The sequence below is a fragment of the Zingiber officinale genome, chromosome 8B (assembly GCF_018446385.1).
Source record: "Zingiber officinale cultivar Zhangliang chromosome 8B, Zo_v1.1, whole genome shotgun sequence".
Classification (NCBI taxonomy): domain Eukaryota; kingdom Viridiplantae; phylum Streptophyta; class Magnoliopsida; order Zingiberales; family Zingiberaceae; genus Zingiber; species Zingiber officinale.
The window spans coordinates 6,694,722-6,711,993 of NC_056001.1; the positions used below are offsets into that span (position 1 = coordinate 6,694,722).

The 17,272-nt window shown below is 35.6% G+C and overlaps 1 protein-coding gene across 1 annotated transcript; it reads right to left on the reverse strand.

The window, feature by feature from the left end:
- Positions 1-594: 594 nt before the first annotated feature.
- LOC122017433 (transcription initiation factor IIA subunit 2-like) lies at positions 595-8,415 on the reverse strand. Its single transcript, XM_042575052.1, has 4 exons — positions 8,203-8,415; positions 4,414-4,550; positions 4,281-4,331; positions 595-1,002 (listed from the first exon to the last, which is right to left on the reverse strand). Exons 2-4 carry the CDS (start codon positions 4,540-4,542, stop codon positions 862-864), a joined length of 321 nt encoding a protein of 106 aa, XP_042430986.1. The 5' UTR covers positions 4,543-4,550; positions 8,203-8,415; the 3' UTR covers positions 595-861.
- Between the last annotated feature and the right edge of the window lie 8,857 nt (positions 8,416-17,272).

The following is a 17,272-nucleotide window of genomic DNA, read 5'->3' on the forward strand; positions in this document are numbered from 1 at the left end:
CTCTCCTCAATTTGACATCGGAGGATGACCATGTCAACCGTGGTGTTTTTCCTATTCTGCACTGACCCGTTAAACGAGTCGATGAACATTAATCGAAAACTAGTGGATCAGATTAGATTTTGCTTCTCAATTTAACCCGTTAAACAGATTGATTCAATCTATTTTTTGAAGCACGGGGTGTCATGGTCCAAATCACCTCTCACCACCATGCTCCGAAAAAAGACTGAAGGTTAAATATAAAAAATGTGGAGGAGATAAAACTTTTCCCTCTACGTGGCCTCATCCACTCTGTCTCTTTCTATATTCCGCATATCTAACACGAACATGTGAATCTCTGGAATATTTTCAAAATTAAATAATTTCAGTGGCCGTGTAGAAACACGTTAGAATTAAGTCGATTTGAATGATACGATTTACAATTGGATTAATATACTACTTTTTGCACACACGTGCATGGTGTGTGAAAAAAGTAAGCCTAAAAATTTTTAATTCTTCAACCAGTGGAGGCTTGAGAAAATTGATGAGCAGAACTTACCAGTTTGATGCATATTTCTTGATTCTCCTGCTTGACAGAGGTAAATTACATTCCCGAGCAGAATAAACGTGTATGCATTAAATTCAATGTTCAACAAGTACTGACGTCCTCGAGCTGAACTAAATACTAATGTTTGCTGAAATTATTATAGGAGCACACAGATAACCCACATAATGAGCCATCTCACGGGGTTCAAGTCAGATACATAAAATAAACTTGCCAGAAACCAAGTTTGGCAGAGGGATCAGTGTCTTTCAATTCACAAGGAAGATAACTTTTACACGCACACACATCGATGATCCTAGGAGAAGAAAATGAGACGACTCTCACTGTGATAGCAACTTGGAGTCACATGCGACTATCTTCACTCTCCTTGCTTGATCATTAAATTCATCGCTTTTGAAAGTTGCGTCTTGTAAGATGAACGTCCAAACATTATCACAGAACCTGTAAGTGTGCAGATGACCCTGCAGAACAATCTCAGAGTTTCAGAAGGATCCAAATTAGCAGATTATCAACAAAAATGCAAGGTTTAGAATCAGAAAAGATGGATGCTGAATAGATAGAAGTATTGATACTTGTTGGTGATAGCATATAACGAGTTTTCACAAGCCCAAGAAATAGGTCAGTGGGTTGGTTGTCCTAGTATAAAGGGGACTAAAGGTCATGAGAATATTTGTAGGAGTGGGAAACACATCAATCATGGTCAAGAGAACATGTTTAATCAGTTTATAAAACAATTATATAAATTAACCCTTTATTAACAGCTTATGCTTTATGAAAAATGGTTAGCAAGTAAAACTTATTGTGGTATCAGAGCTGAAGACAAGTTGTGTCTAAATCTTTGCCAATTTTAGTAATCGAAGAATAGGTTGTAAATGAATCGAACGATCGTGAACAAACTTGGTGTTTGATAAGAACTTTGTTGTGCTCAAAAGGATGTCCACATATCTCCACAATGACATGATATTGTCCACTTTGGGTCTAGACCCTCATGGCTTTGCTCTTGGGCTCTCCCTAAGGCCTTATGCCAATGGAAATATCCTACATCTTTTTAACCCCATGATCTTTCCCAAATCTTTCCAATGTGGAACTTTGATTGAATCCCAACAATCCTCCGCTCAAATGAAGGACCACAATTACTCTTATAGTCTGGGCCTCCCCGCGAGCATCCGATCATCCTGACCTGCTTTGGGCCTCCCCGCGAGCATCCGCATCCGGTCACTCTTGACCTACTCCGGGCCTCCCTGCGAGCATCCGGTCACCTTAACCCACTCGCCTCCCTGCAAGTATCCGATCACTCTAACCTGCTCCAGGCCTCCCCGTGACTTGCTCCAGGCCTCCCCGTGAGTATCCGGTCACCCTGACATGCTTCGGGCCTCCCCGTGAGCATCCGGTCACCCTGACCTACTCGCCCCCTTGCAAGTATCAGGTTACTCTGACCTGCTCCGAGCCCCCCACAAGCATCCGGTCACCTTGACCTGCTCCGGACCTCCCCACGAGCATCTGGCCACTCATGACCAGCTCCGGGCCTACTCTCAACTTCGTTCAAGGCCACCCCACATTGCATCTGGTATGGACCATGGCTCTGATACCATTTGTTGTGCCCAAAGGATGTCCACATATCTCCACAATGGCATGATATTGTCCACTTTGGGCCTAGGCCCTCATGACTTTGCTCTTGGGCTCTCCCCAAAAGGCCTCATACCAATGGAGATATCCTACATCCTTTTAACCCCATGATTTTTCCGAAATCTTTCCAATATGGAACTTTGATTGAATCCCAACAAACTTGTTTATGTTTATTCAATATACACAAGATCAATTAAATGAACAAGCTCGAACAACTCGTTTAACTAAACGAATAAACTTGAACACATGTGTTCAGCTCGTTAACGTTAGTGAATATTTATGAACCATGTTTGTCAATAAAACTCTCATCAACTTACTAAATAAATAACGAAACTTTCAAAATGAATAAATAAATTTGTATTATCAAACTCAATAACTAATCAAACAAGCTTGAATTGAGAGTTCGATAACATTTAAACGAGCCAAGCTCAAACCAAACTCAAGCTCATAAAAAAGAAACCAAGCCAAGCTTGCACAATCATTTTAACAGCTTGATTCATTTTCGGCTCGGCTCGGCTCGGCTCGACTCAGTTACCTTATCAAACAAGCTTGAATATCACAAAGCTTGGCTCGGCTTGGCTTGTTTATTGCCCTATCGAAGAATAAGTATCCGACATTGAGTTAGTACATGGACATGCCCATGGCAATTGCCTACTCTAGTAATATAAAAGGGATAGTCTAGTCCCTTTGCTAACAATCCAAACTTTGAACTTTTAATATAAGCAATGAACCAACAGAATTGCCATAATCAATGAGCTACGCAGAAGTGATCAATAAGAGTTCATTTGTAATTAAAACACTAAATGAACAAACCTGAACATTTCCTTAAGCTCAGGTTATAAATAAATTGAACATGAATATAACTAAACTCAGCTCATCAATTTTCATTTAAAGCTCTAAATGTTTTCAAACTTGAGCCAAATTGTCCAATTCAAGAACCAAGATATTATAACTTGGTTTGATGAGACAACTAACTCATTATCTATCTATCTATCTAATCTAATCTTGCATCACTCGTCAAGCAAGCACCTGAAATCCAACAAATATGGCATGCGGTCTTGTCAACATGAAGCACCTAATAGATAACAATAGATCAAAATATATATACATGAGATTGTACAATAACAACAACCAAGCCTTATCCCATAAATAGGTTGGCTATATGACTCCAGGAGATTATGATCATAAATAATGAAGGTTTGTGTTATTTATTGTATAAAACAAGAGCATATGCAGCAGGATCAAAGAAATTCATCTTTGCATGGCCAATAAGAAGAAAATGAGAAAAACAGAGTTAGGGATGCTGCAGACAACAAGGGCACAAGAATACTTTCCTATTTCTTCTTCACAATAGTACATCAAACTTAAAAATGGCATTCAGCTGTCAGCTTCAAGGATTAAATTGCAAGAAAGAAGGAATAGTTAAAACAGGAAATTGATCAGGTACAACATAGTTCAGTGTATACTAGCCACATATAAATAATGCCAATTGATAGTTGCCGCACCAATGATACCCTTAATCATAAGAATTTAGATCTACTAGGGTTTCTCTAGGTACATGGGACGGCATGTTACAATTACAGGAGCTTAGGACTACAAATCCCCTGGACATGTAATAGAGAACTTGCAACCTTATTTCAGACAAGGACCTATTAGGCTTAAAAAATATATATATATCACCATGACCTATATGGAAAATGTTTATCATAAGTAACTAAAGCAATTGACAAAGCGGTTCATTCCATCTTCCATTTTTTCAGGGTGTTCAGATTTGAAACCTAGTGGAGAGGATAACCAACAACTCGATATGGAGTTTGTCAGTGTAACTAAAGTTCTTACAAAACTCCATTCTTGGTTTCTAAAAAAATCAGATACAAGATTTCACATATCATACTTATATTTGATTGATAAAGAACATCATGCTCAAATGGGAAGGGATAATGAAGAGTTAAAAGCACAAGTATCCTAAGGAGCATCAATTTAGATTTATGTTAAAAAAAAAAGGTTAGATCAACAGCAGCATAAAATATTAAACATAAGAGGAGATCAAAGAGCCTCACTGAAATGAGTATTGCATTAAAGAGTATCTAAAATGGTAGCTACAAACTTTTACCTTGATAGTAACTTTGCTCTTCACTTGAGTCTCCAAAGCCTCGGTCATAGACTGGAAAAAGATAATATCAGCACATTTATATGACCTCAGAAGTTCCTGAAGAATTTTGACAACTGCTAAGAAATTAGCTCACCCTATCAAACTGCATAAGAACTTGAATAGCAAGCTCTGGGCTCAAAGCTCCTGTTGAAACCATCTCATCTAGAGTTTCTGTCAAACACATACCAATACTGGACCTTCGGTACAATTCAAATGTGGCCATAGTTTATTCTAGCATACCAAAAATTGATGGTTAATGAGTTTTCAGAAAATAAAAAATATATAATTGAATGTTAATCAATGACAAAAGACAATGATTGCAAAAGGAAAACCATGTCAATGTAATTGACAACATGAGACAAAGAAGTTTTGCTCAATTGTTTATATTGGGAAGGCAGTGGACAATCTTTTTAAAGTGGCCACCACCATACCAAAAATGAATCCACCTCTGCCATAAAGTACCCTAATCAATATTATGAAGCGAACCAATATAGTGGCATGGCTACAGAAGTACTATTAACAGAAAAAGACATGGTCATTTGGTATAGTAAGAAAGCAAAAGATGTGTAGTTTACTTTGCCAAGCATATACATAAGTCATACTTAATACAACATAACTAGGAAATGTTTGTTCTATAACAATCTTCAACACAGCTTTAGCATTATGCAAACTAAGAAGTTCTTAATACAAAAGAGTAAACATTAAAATAAAAAAAAATATAGTATCTCATTATGCCTTCATATCATTCATATCCCACATTATTGATATATGTTTAATCTAATCAAACAACTTATGTATGTCTGAGGTAGGACTTCTATTGTTGTATATTCTCTCCCATTTTAGAAAGATTGATCAAACTATAAATGATCAGAAAAGCTGTTGAAAAAATCATGATACCCAATTTTTTGTTGACTTCACCATCCTTTCTTTTCGAATGGTAAATGAACTTTGTGTTTTTTGTTTTTCTACTCCTTGTTTAGACATTAGTGTATCAAAAACAGAGAGAAATTGAAGAGACACCTAATGCTCCTTGTATCAGTGGGTGCATAGTAGTTTTCTCATAAACGATAAAAGTTCAAATTTTTCTTAAGAAAGTTAAAAACATCAATAATACAGTACCCTGACGACGTGCCAACTAGCTGATCTGGTAAGGACCTTGTAAGTTTTTAATAAGGGCATGTAATCAAATCCCTCCCCGGGACCCCGCATGGCGGGAGCTTCGTGCACCGGGCTGCCCTTTTATGTAATCAAATCCCTCTTTAATCAATAAATATACTATAACTAATAGATTTGCCTCCAGTATGTGCTGGAAAAAATACAAATTCTTTCTAGAGAAATGTATGTCATCACTAGATGAAAATGGCAGACAAAGCTACTTAAAACTATAGAAAATTTTCATAGGAAAAGAATAATTTCTCAATTTTTACTTCTTGAATGCCATTTTTTTCCCTTGAAAAAAAACCCAGAGAATCTAACTAACCTTAGTGGCAACATTGCTATGAATAAACTTCACATACAATAATAAGGCCAATCAAACTAGGGAGCGGGAGCAGGAATGAACCCAACAATATTCAGAACAATTAAAACATCACTTTTCATAGGAATTTTTGGCCTAGTTTGTTTAATGTTAAACAGGAATTCAAAGGATAGTGCAGCAATCACAATAATGATGAGATAATGCTTAGAAATATTCTTGCAAAAAAAAGGAGAAAAAAATACAAGAGACAGAAAAGATATTACTGAATGATTAATGCCTATTTTCATTTCTATGGGAAAAACAATCAACTCTGTTACACAATTGAGCAAACACCTCAAAATACAAACTATAAACCATACAACTACCGAAATTGAAAACTATATCATAAACAACAAGATATGATTCTGACAATTTGGACAAGCATCAACCTATCCTCTTTTTATTAAATGAATTTCCTATTATGTATATATGAACGTAAAAATTCATCTCCAAACTAAATGGATTCTTTTAGTTAATTAATATTTACTATAAGGATAATCAAACTAAAGAAAGTAACAAAAACATATGAGAACCTGAATGATTTCAATCTAAAGAATGCCAAAAATGTAACATGATTGCATTTTGAGGAGTCCCAAGTATTTCACTTAAAAGATTCACGATTTCAGAAACATGGTCATGAAAGATATGCCAAATCTAATTAGCAATTCATGTGAAAGCATACAAAATCCAGTCTCACCTTATATGTTTATAACTAATGATTTCCTAATTCCAATACAAAACAATGGATTCAAATAAACTTAATATTTTCATGCACAAGTCAGAATTCACAGAAATTTGCAATGCTCAAAGGTAAATAGTTGGATGCACCTCAAATTATAATCCCATATCCAAATATCATTTAAAAAAAAAATCAAAATCTATAGATTCTGCTTATATTGTCCTTGCCAACATAAAATTTTCACATTAATTATCGCACTTCAATTTAACCCCGTTGCTGACACATCTAGATAAGATCCTCAAACAGGACTGGATAAGTAGAATAGAAACACAGGATCTCTAGTACATGAGACCACCTGTTGCCTGCCTCTTGGGAAGCTAACTATGGATCAGGACCATTGACCTGAGTTTTCTACATCCACACACCGAACATGAAAATTTGTTCCTAAACATGCCTCCTACTTAAGATCTGCAAATAGCATCTCATGTCAAACCATTTGGAAAGACACTTGACCCAATACATGCAACAAATTAATGCTAATTCTGATATAATGCAAACTCCTAAATCCTAATTACAGGGAAATATTTCAATTAACCGCATCATTTTCTAGATTCTTAGTTGCTTAAACCTTCGATAACTAGGTACTTTTGACATCACTTCCCCCTTTGAAAGAAAATACTTATCCTCATGGACAATGTAAGGGTAGGACTATGGCACAAATCTGACCTAATAGTAATGAAGCGATCTAGGCTGCTTTCTCTCATTTAGTAGCTTTTCCCTTTTTAGTTTGGGCTAATGACAGGATACTTTCTAGAGACAAAAGGAAGAGCACATTATGATGCAGCAATGTGCACTTTTCAATCTAAAATTGTAACTTATATTTAATAAAATTGTCTCAATAATTCAATAAAACTAATTAAATTGAGGAGTTGTTGCAACCAAAATCTGCTGTTAACTATGAAGTTAAGTAAGAAAATATAGACCAAAATCGGTAATTAGCCATCAACCTAAAGCAATGAAAATGCAGTTCAGCAAGCAGCATATTATCACGGAAAGAAATTTAGGGAAATTATTGTTTGTCCATTTAATAGATTATGTATTCATCTCTTCAACAGGTAACAAACAAGTTAATCTCGTGCGAGAACAAAAAAATAGACAAATAAATCATCGAAGCCCGAATATATAAGAAGAACATTCGAATAACCAGTATCTGCGCTTATGATCATATAAGTCCAATGCCATTTTTCCAATCCTTAGGTTAATTATCTTCCTGATTTCCTTTCTAAGATTCTAATTTAAATCACACAAATCACCTGGCAAGTTTGATTAATGAGAAGAGAAAATAAGAAGATTCAACACAAGTCTTTCCAGCAGGAAAAGTCTAAAAAAAGAAACAAAATACGCCTTTTCAGTCTGAAAAAGAAACCTTATTTACCATTCCACGAGTCGAACAGAGAATAAATCCAATTAACCACAACGGAGAAGATAGAGATCCAGAATAAAGAAATCAAGGCAGAATTAGCTATTTTCAGGTCATCAAAAACAGACCTATGCCTAAACCTAAATCCAAGACCAAACCATGGAATATAAGAATTCAAATAGGGGTGTTTTCGACACAAACAGCATAGAGCTTAACATGGAGAGCAACGGATATTCATATATATATTTCTGAAACGGAAGAAAATGACCTCGAATCGCGAGATCTTGAGCTAAGCCTTGACCGTCGGAACCCTACTCGCCGCCGAGGGGGAGAACGTGAGCCCGGGGGGTTTATAGCACGGGTATGATAGCGCCGGCGACAGGAGAGCGAGGTGGGAGAAGAAAAAGAGTGAGAGAGATCGGTTCCCAATGGTGGGATTCAAATCAAGGGTTTTATAGGGGCTATTGATTCGGGAGGAAGACAATATATAGGTCGAGATAAAAGGAAGCCTCGTTGAACTCCATTTCCGATCGGATAGTCCGCATAGTAAACTCCATGCGGAACGTGAATCCGCCGTCCGTTGTCTCGATAAATGGAATCCTCACCGTCAGATAATGGAGTCGGAGCCCGACCCGAATCTGGGTCGCATTTCTGCGAGACGATGGCAGAGTCAAATCGGTTCGACTCGCCGGGTCGAAAAGACGATTATTGCATATCGAGATAAAGCAGTAATTATTTGATATTTGTGATTCTACAGTGTTAGATCGCACTTATTCCTCACGTTAATTTACGAAATTTCACATCAAATTATAAAATTTATGCAAAACTAGTTATTCATCTGTGCAATATTGCACAATTAATTTACATATATCTCACAAATTTCAGTCACTAAATTTAGCAGAGCTAATGCTTAATTTTTTAAATCATTTCAAGGTTAATTACTTGGCCTTTGAAGAGGAACATACTGTTAGATCAGATCCGACTAGAGGGGATTAATAGACAATCTATGAAATAAGTTAAAATTCTCTCTTATTTTCTTATTTATCAAAGACACATAATTAATTAAAAATAAAGAAGAGATTCATGATTTACTTGGTTACAAAATAAGTGGTTGTTAATCCAAGACAATTGAAAGTACTAAAAGAAAACTCCTTTGATAATAGTCGAAGATAGTGAAGCCTCTTATAACAATTAGAAACTTAGAAATGAAATACAAAGTTGATTTTAAGTGTGTGTTATTGAACTCCTAACTCTAAGGTGCTATTTATAGCATTCTGGTCAGAAGTGACCATTGCTAATTTGCATTAAAAGTGCCTCTAATGACATTCAGGACGCCTCCAATGAGATAAAATCTCATCCTCATCACAATGACTCAACAACGGTTCCACGACATTGAAAGCGCTTTCAGTTGACCTGAGGTGCCTTGATTACTGTTCATCCGAGACACCTTAGTCAATTGAGACGTCTTCATTCTCTTTTGCAGCAGCTTATCTACTAGATACCCGAGGCGCCTCCAATCATCCGAGGCACCTCGGGTGTTCGAGTCTTCATAGTCAACTTCCCAGTTGATCATTTTCGAACTTCGTCGCTTGGGTGATACTTTGGTTGTCTAAAGTTGAGCTCACTCGAAACCCAACTCCGACCTTCTCCTGGAGCAGACTTCCTCCCGGTTTCTCATCCCTCAAATAGGTCACGCGAGTTCTTCTCGCTTCACCGATGTACTCTTCTGCAGCTCCTCATCCCTCGGATGTACTGAACTCGTCGACTCTCTTCTCATGTCATCTTTCTCGCTCATTGCGCCTTCCACTCAATTTCTTGTGTTTCTAAGTACTTGCACAATAAAACACAAGTATCAAATATACAATGTCTAACTTAACTTGGTTGATCACATCAAAACTAACTCAGAGTATTTACAAACTTCCTCTTTTTGATATGCATCAACCCGAGTTAAAGTTAAAGTTAACAAACAAGAAATATGATTTATAAAAAAATAAGCATAACATCAAATATTGTAATTAAGTACAATTATTAAATATTATAATTAAGAACAATTGATAACTTTGTAATCTCCCTCTTAATGGGGCATAATTTCTCCCCCTTTAATCACATCAAAAAAAAATTAGGAAAAAATAATAAAAGAAAATTTGATAAAATTTTCTAGGGGTTGTTTAAAGATGATCTAAGGTTCTGTATTTTTAACTAAATTATTTTTCAAATAAAATTATTTTTAAAAATAAAATCTCAGATTTTTCAAAAACTAATTTGAAAAATATTTTTAAGTTTTACAAAATATTGAAACTTTTTTTAAATAGGAAACATAATTAATCTGGTCTTATAAAAAACCTCAGTGAGAAAATTATTTTTCTTTTAGTTAGAAAATATTTTTCTTTACATGTTTTACAAAATAAATTTTTACTTCTAAAACTCTTAATTATTTTTTTAAACATTCAAAATCAACCCGTTATATTAGGAAAAATTAAAATTTTCAAAAGTTAATTTCAGAAAACTTTCAAATTTAAAAATTTAATTTTTATTTAAAAAATTTATAAAAAATATTTAATCTTTGAAATATCTCAAAAAAATTCCCACCAACAGATAATATAATTTTTTATCGCAAAACAAGTTAAACCGAAAGAAAATCAAACACAAAGGGTACAAACAATTAATTTAGCCAATGCTTTAAAAAAATTCAACTAAATTAATTTCAAGCATGCATATAAAATCAATTTAGTATATTAAAATAAAATTTAGTATCCAAAATAAATTATTATCTACTGCATTAATTAAATATTTTCTCAAAATATTATTTTTAACATCTTGTATAATTTGACCCATATAATTTTTAATATATCAATTATGCCCCTCATTATATCTATAAATTTTTTTAGAACTTATAAGTAATTTGAACGATCCTTTTCTAACATTTCTATTTTATTTTTTAATCTCACATTTTTAGTTATAACTTTATCAAACTCTTCCTTTAAGCATTATTTAATATTTTATGTTCAAAGTCAATGCTAATCCTTTTTAGATTCATATACTTAGTTCATAATTTACATAAGATATACTTAACATTTTAATTTATTGCATCATATAATTGGTTAGAAGATAAGAGTTGTATCTCACTTACCGTGTCGGACTCGTAGGTGCACGCTACTCCTTCATTAATGCTCTCTACTAAGGTGTCTTCGTCTTCTAATTCTTGGTGACTGGCCATTAGTGGTAGCTCGGTGTATTCTTCTTTTTTGAACTCAGATAATGATAATTCGCTTCACGTTGCTTTGAGGTTCTTGTGATGGAATTTCTTGACCCTTTTTCCTTTCTTTTCCTTTGTTTTTTAATCTTGGACAATTGTAATTGCCCTTGATATGCCCTTCTTCTTAGCAGTTGTAGCTGATGAAATTATAATAGAAATTTATTATACGAAACAATAAATCATACCTCGTTGTAGCGAAATTCGAAGAGGAGAAAATGCTAGATGGAGGAAGACACCTCTTACTGTCGGAAGAGCGATCACAGAATCAGAAAGTTCTCCGCAATTCTACAAATCAAATCTCACAACCTCGAATGTTCTTCTTCTACGTGAAAATGAATCTCACGTTCACAACCCCTCTCCTTTTTTTCCCCGTGAACTACCCTTGGACGCATCCTTTATAATGAGAATTATCCCAGGGATAAAAGGGACTTTTTTCCCAAAAGAAAGTGGCCAACGTGAGCATGCCCACGTTCCCATTTCCTACATCTTCTACTCGTCCAAGGTAAGTCACTAAGATTAGTTAGTCACAAAGGCTAAATAAATTGCATAGACTATATAAGGGTTTAGTCACAAAGACTATATCAGAACATCTAATCCATACTTAGAGAAAATGGTTCGTGCGGCAGTAAGCACACTAAGCGATAGTTGCTAAGAAGATTGTTACACCTTACATAGCCGCTCTCAGAGCGATCAATGTTAACAAAGTTGTTATACTTTACTTAGCCGCTCTTCCAAATGAATTAGAGACATACTCATCATGACATATAACATCTTTTTTGGCGGTACATATCCATTATCCAAGAAACATAAACGAATAGCCATGAACAATATACAAATACTCCTTCTCGAACTTCGATCTAAGTTAGGCAAAATACTTGTAAAACAACAGAAAAGAAATGAATAAAATAAAGATAGAGGCAATAAAGATTTACTTGATTTGCAATTAGAGAATTGCTAATTAAGACAAATAAAGCTCACTAAGGTCTCCTTCTTCTAAAGGCGGAGTAGCCTTTTACAACGTTGAAAGCATAAAAAATAGAGAACAAAACTAGAATTGTAAGCATAGAAGTTGTTACAAGTGTTGTTCTAATTACAGAAATCATGATTGCATTTATAGGTCTGATACGGGCGCCTAGAAGGGTTCCATGCACCTGGGTGTGGATAAAGTTTATCCACGTCACAACAAATCACGACAGAATGGGTCTAGATAAAATTTTCGATCGAGGCGCTTGGAAGGGTTCCGGGCGCCCGAACTGCCTTCGTACAAGGGCACCTTGGCAAGGCGTCCCGGCTGAACTAGACCGGTCCGGGCGCCCAAATCACGATCAACTTTGTAGGATCGAATGAGTGTGATAGAGGGGGGGGGGATGAATATCGAACTCTTTAAAAAATTTTCTTTTACTTGTTTAAATCAAAGTCGTGCAATGGAAAATAAAGAATAGGTTCGGTTACTTGGTTCGAAACCTAGGTCAGCTCCTACTCCAAGACCCGCAATCCTTGATCGCACTGTTGGACAATCCACTAAAACTCTTTTCTCTGAAAATCTCGGAGAGAAGCAGCTCATACAATGAAATGAGTAAGATAGTAACAGCATATTATCTTACTTTAGATTAAGTACAAAACAAGCTAAATAAATATACCGATTGCTTAGATAGAAGATGCAGCTCGATCGGTACTTCTTGGATGGTATAGCAGCTTGCTTGATGGATGCATAGAAGATTAGTAGCACGAACAGTAGCTTGCACAAAGGTGAACTTCGAATAGATCTGATTTTGTTGCACAACCTCAAACCTCAAGCTCACTTTTATAAGAGTCGTCAACATTAGGTCGACTGATCCCTATGTTCAGTCAACCGAACCATCTCCCTTCCATCTTCGCTGAGATCTGATGTTGATTCGATCTTCGGCACTTAATGACATTAAAGTGTTCGGTCGACCGATAAACCTTTTCGGTCGAGCGAACAGAGAACCTTCCCTATTTCTTCAGTTGGAGTAGCGACTTTAGGTTGTTCCTTTCAGGAACACGATTTCACTGTCGCTCCTCCAGTTGCATACCTCAACTTACCTGCCAAACATTGGTCCTCCAGACCTGTTTGGACTTTGCTTGCTCAGTGTCTGATCGCCTGATCCACTAAGACTTTTCCTGTAATACTACATTAGCCAACAACAATAATAGTAATACGGAATACTATGGTAAACCTAAACTTAGATTTATCGAGATCCGCTGGTTCGGTCGATCGCGATCAGATCCTCCAGACCTATCGAATCCACCCGACTTCCACGATCTACCGAGATTTCTCTTGCCTCAGTATTCGGCTACCCATGGATCAAGTCCTCCTGACCTATCGAATCCACCTAGCTTCCATGGTCTACTAAAATTTTTCTTGCTTAGCCTGTAACTAGGACTTCCCTTGCCTAATCATAGTTAGGACTAGTCACTCGGTTGACTTCTCACCCTTGCCTAGCCATGACTAGGACTTCCCATGATCAAGCTCCATTAAACTTATTTAAACATATTTGTCAGACATTAAAACCTTGGAGGTCGATTGCACCAACAAACTTCAATTTGACTTTTCATCCGGTTCTGTCACTTCGGCTCCGCTCGCTTGGGTGATTTCGACCATCCAGAATGGGGCTCATCCAAACCCATTTTTCGGCCTTCTCGAGTAGTCTTCCGCTCTGGCTTTTCGTCCGCCAGCGTACTTTTCCACAGCGCCTTGTCCCTAGAACGCACCGAGCCCATCGACTCTCTCTTTATCGTCCTTCTCGCTAGCTGTGACTTTCGCTCGACTTCCTATGCTCCTAAGTTCCTGCACACTTAGACACAAGACATCAAAATAACAACAGGACTTAACTTGATTTTGTTGATCATATCAAAACCATCACAAAGTATTTACAATCTCCCATTTTTTAATATGGATCAACCCAAGTTAAGTTAGGGTTAAAACAAGCTATTAAATTAAAGACATTAAATGAAATTATAAGTTTTGAAACAGTAGATATGCAATATTTTGAAAAGAATATATCTTCCCCTTAAACTTAACTTCTAACTCTCCCCATTTGATCACATTAAAAATAGGGGGTTCTTACTAAATTAAGTTGAAATAAGGTCTAAGGAATTTATACTTGAAATTAAAACTAGTGAATTACATTTAGGAAAATTTTAAAAAATTTATACTCGAAATTCTGATTTTTGTGATTAAAAAAACTTTCAAACAAAAATAATTCTAAAAATCATTTTATTTTTTGAAAAATTTTGAAAACTTTTATAAAAGTTAATTAGACACATCTAAAATCGGGATAAAATTTTCACGAGAAAATAAAATAAATTTAAATGGTAAATAATTATTTACTAAAAAATAATGAATTTTTCTTAAAAATGCTCAAGAAAATAGTTTTGAGGTTTGAAAAAATTTTAAAATTTTTTTGAGAATATAATAGAGTAAATATTTTTGTAAATAAATAAATTTTTGAAAATTGAATATTCAAGAATTTTTAATATTAAAAATTAATATTTTAATAGAAAATTCATAGAAATTTTAATAATAGTAAAAAAAATCATAAGATTTTTCTTGGATAGAAAATGTAATAAATTTTCATGAAAAAATAAATTTTGTAAAAATAACTCTATGAGATATTTTTAATTTGTAAGATATAATATTTGAATGAAAATTCATAAAAAAAAATAATACAATGCTCAAACAATTTAATTTTTTTTTTTACCGATACGAAATAAAATCCTTTTTTTTCAGAAAAATTAATAGCTAATTAATTTTGAACAAAAATTGTATGAAGAAATTTATTTTGGTGTATTGGACAATTAAAAGTCAAATATTAAATTAAATTAAAATTAGAAATATGCATAATTTAAACTAAGCATGATTTTGGAACACAGTATAGGTTCCTTCCAACTGGATTAATCGGGTATTTTCTTGGGATGTATGTTTTTGTTACTCTTCTAATTTGACCATTGTGAAATTTATAATACCAATTTAATCCTTTATAATTCTTAAAATTTGAAGCAGAAAAATTTAAACATGCAAATTTTTTTAAATTTTCTATTTGATCATTTAAATTTATATTTTTAATTTTTTAAGATCCTCTATTAAGCAAGATTTTGTAAAGATTCTTTTTATTTCTAAGTTTTCCTTTTTCAATTTGTTATTTTTAGTTTTCAATTTGCACATAGATTTAGATATTGATTAAATACCATAATATAGTTAATCAGGAGGTAAGAGTCATACCTCACTTACCATGTCAGATCTGAAGCTTGATTCCCCCTGCTTCGCTGCATTCATCTGAAGTCGCTCCCTTTTATCGATGTTGGCATCTGAGGTGCTTTGTTCTTCGTGGCTAGCCATCAGTGCTAGTCCGACACATACTTCTATTTTTGACTCAGATGATGAGCTTTCATCCCAAGTGGCCTTGAGACTCTTGTGCTTGTTTTGTTTGGACCTCTTGTCTTTTTCCTTTTTGAGTTCTGGGTAGTCCTCCTTTATGTGTCCCTCTTTTTGACACTGGTAGCATCGAACTTTTCTTCTATTTTTTGGATTTTTTTTTTCTATTTCTGTATTTCTTTAAATTGTTAGATCTAAAATATTTTCTAAATTTCCTTATCATGTAAACTTCTTGGTCTCCCTTCAGATCTGAGTCCCACTCGGGTTCATCCTGTTTGGTGGCTTTTAGTGCTAGATTCTGGCTTGATTCTTTTATTGTACCTGTACATCTGGTTTCATGTAATTTTAAGGTAGAAAAGAGTTCTTTTAGGGTACTCACCTCCAGGTTCTTCGAGATGTCGTATGCGTTGATTATAGAAGCCCATTTTGGAGTCTTCGGGAAAGCGTTGAGTGTGTAGCGTACCGAATCCTGGTTGGTTACTGTTTCGCCGAGGTTGACTAGTCCGGTGATCAGCTCCTTGATCTTTGCGTGTAGTTCGACTAGCTTCTCACTTTTTTCTAGACGGATGTTCATTAGCTTGTTCCAAAGAATATCCCATCGTGCGAGTTTCTCTTCGGATGTTCCTTCGTGGAGTTCCAAGAACTTCTCCCAAAGGTCTTTTGTCGATGTGTAGCTTCCAATGTAATTTACTTCTTGAGGCGGTAATACACTTAAAAGGTGATATTCCACTCTGCTGTTGGCTACGAAATCGCTTTGCTCCTTCTTAGTCCAGAGGTACTCTTCTTCCTCTAGCCTTGTTGATCTTTTAGACCTGCAAAATCATTATTAAAAGAATTTCAAAGTCAGTTTTTAGGAATACCTTTATTCGGCGTTTCCAGTGCGCAAATTCCCCCTCGAATTTTGGCGGGATGAGGCTTGGTTTGACCATCGATTTCTTTGCTTCGATCGATGGTTAGTCCTTTTGAAGTATCCTAACTCTGATACCAATTGTTGGTCCTCTAGCGGTCGGCTAGAGGGGGGAATAACCCTAAGAAATAAACAAATACCCTTTCTCGAACTTGGAACTAAGTTAGGCAAAATACTTGTAAAACAACAGAAAAGAAATGAATAAAATAAAGATAGAGGCAATAAAAATTTACTTGGTTTACAATCAGATGATTGTTAATTCAAGACAAATAAATCTCACTAAGGGCTTGTTCTTCCAAAGGCGGAGTAGTATCTTACAACATTGAAAGTATAAAAAGTAGAGAACAAAATTAGAAGTGTAAGCACAGAAGTTGTTACAAGTGTTGTTCTAACTATAGAAATCAGGATTGCATTTATAGGCCTGATCCGGGCGTCTGGAAGGGTTCCTGGCGCCTGGGTGTGGATAAAAGTTTATCCACGTCACAACGGATCGTGACAGAACAGGTCTGGATAAAATTTTTGGTCAGGGCACCTAGAAGGGTTCCGGCGCTTGGACTAAACAGGGGCGCCTTAGCAAGGTGCCTCAGCTAAACCAGACTGGTCTGGGTGCCCAGACCATGACCAACTTCAAGTTGACTTTTCGTTCAAATCTTCTGCTCCGACTCCGCTCGCTTGGGTGATTTCAGCCATCCAGAATAAGACTCACCCGAACCCATTTTCCGGCCTTCTCGATCAGTCCTCCGCTCCAGTTTCTCATCCCTCGGAAATGTCGCACGCCT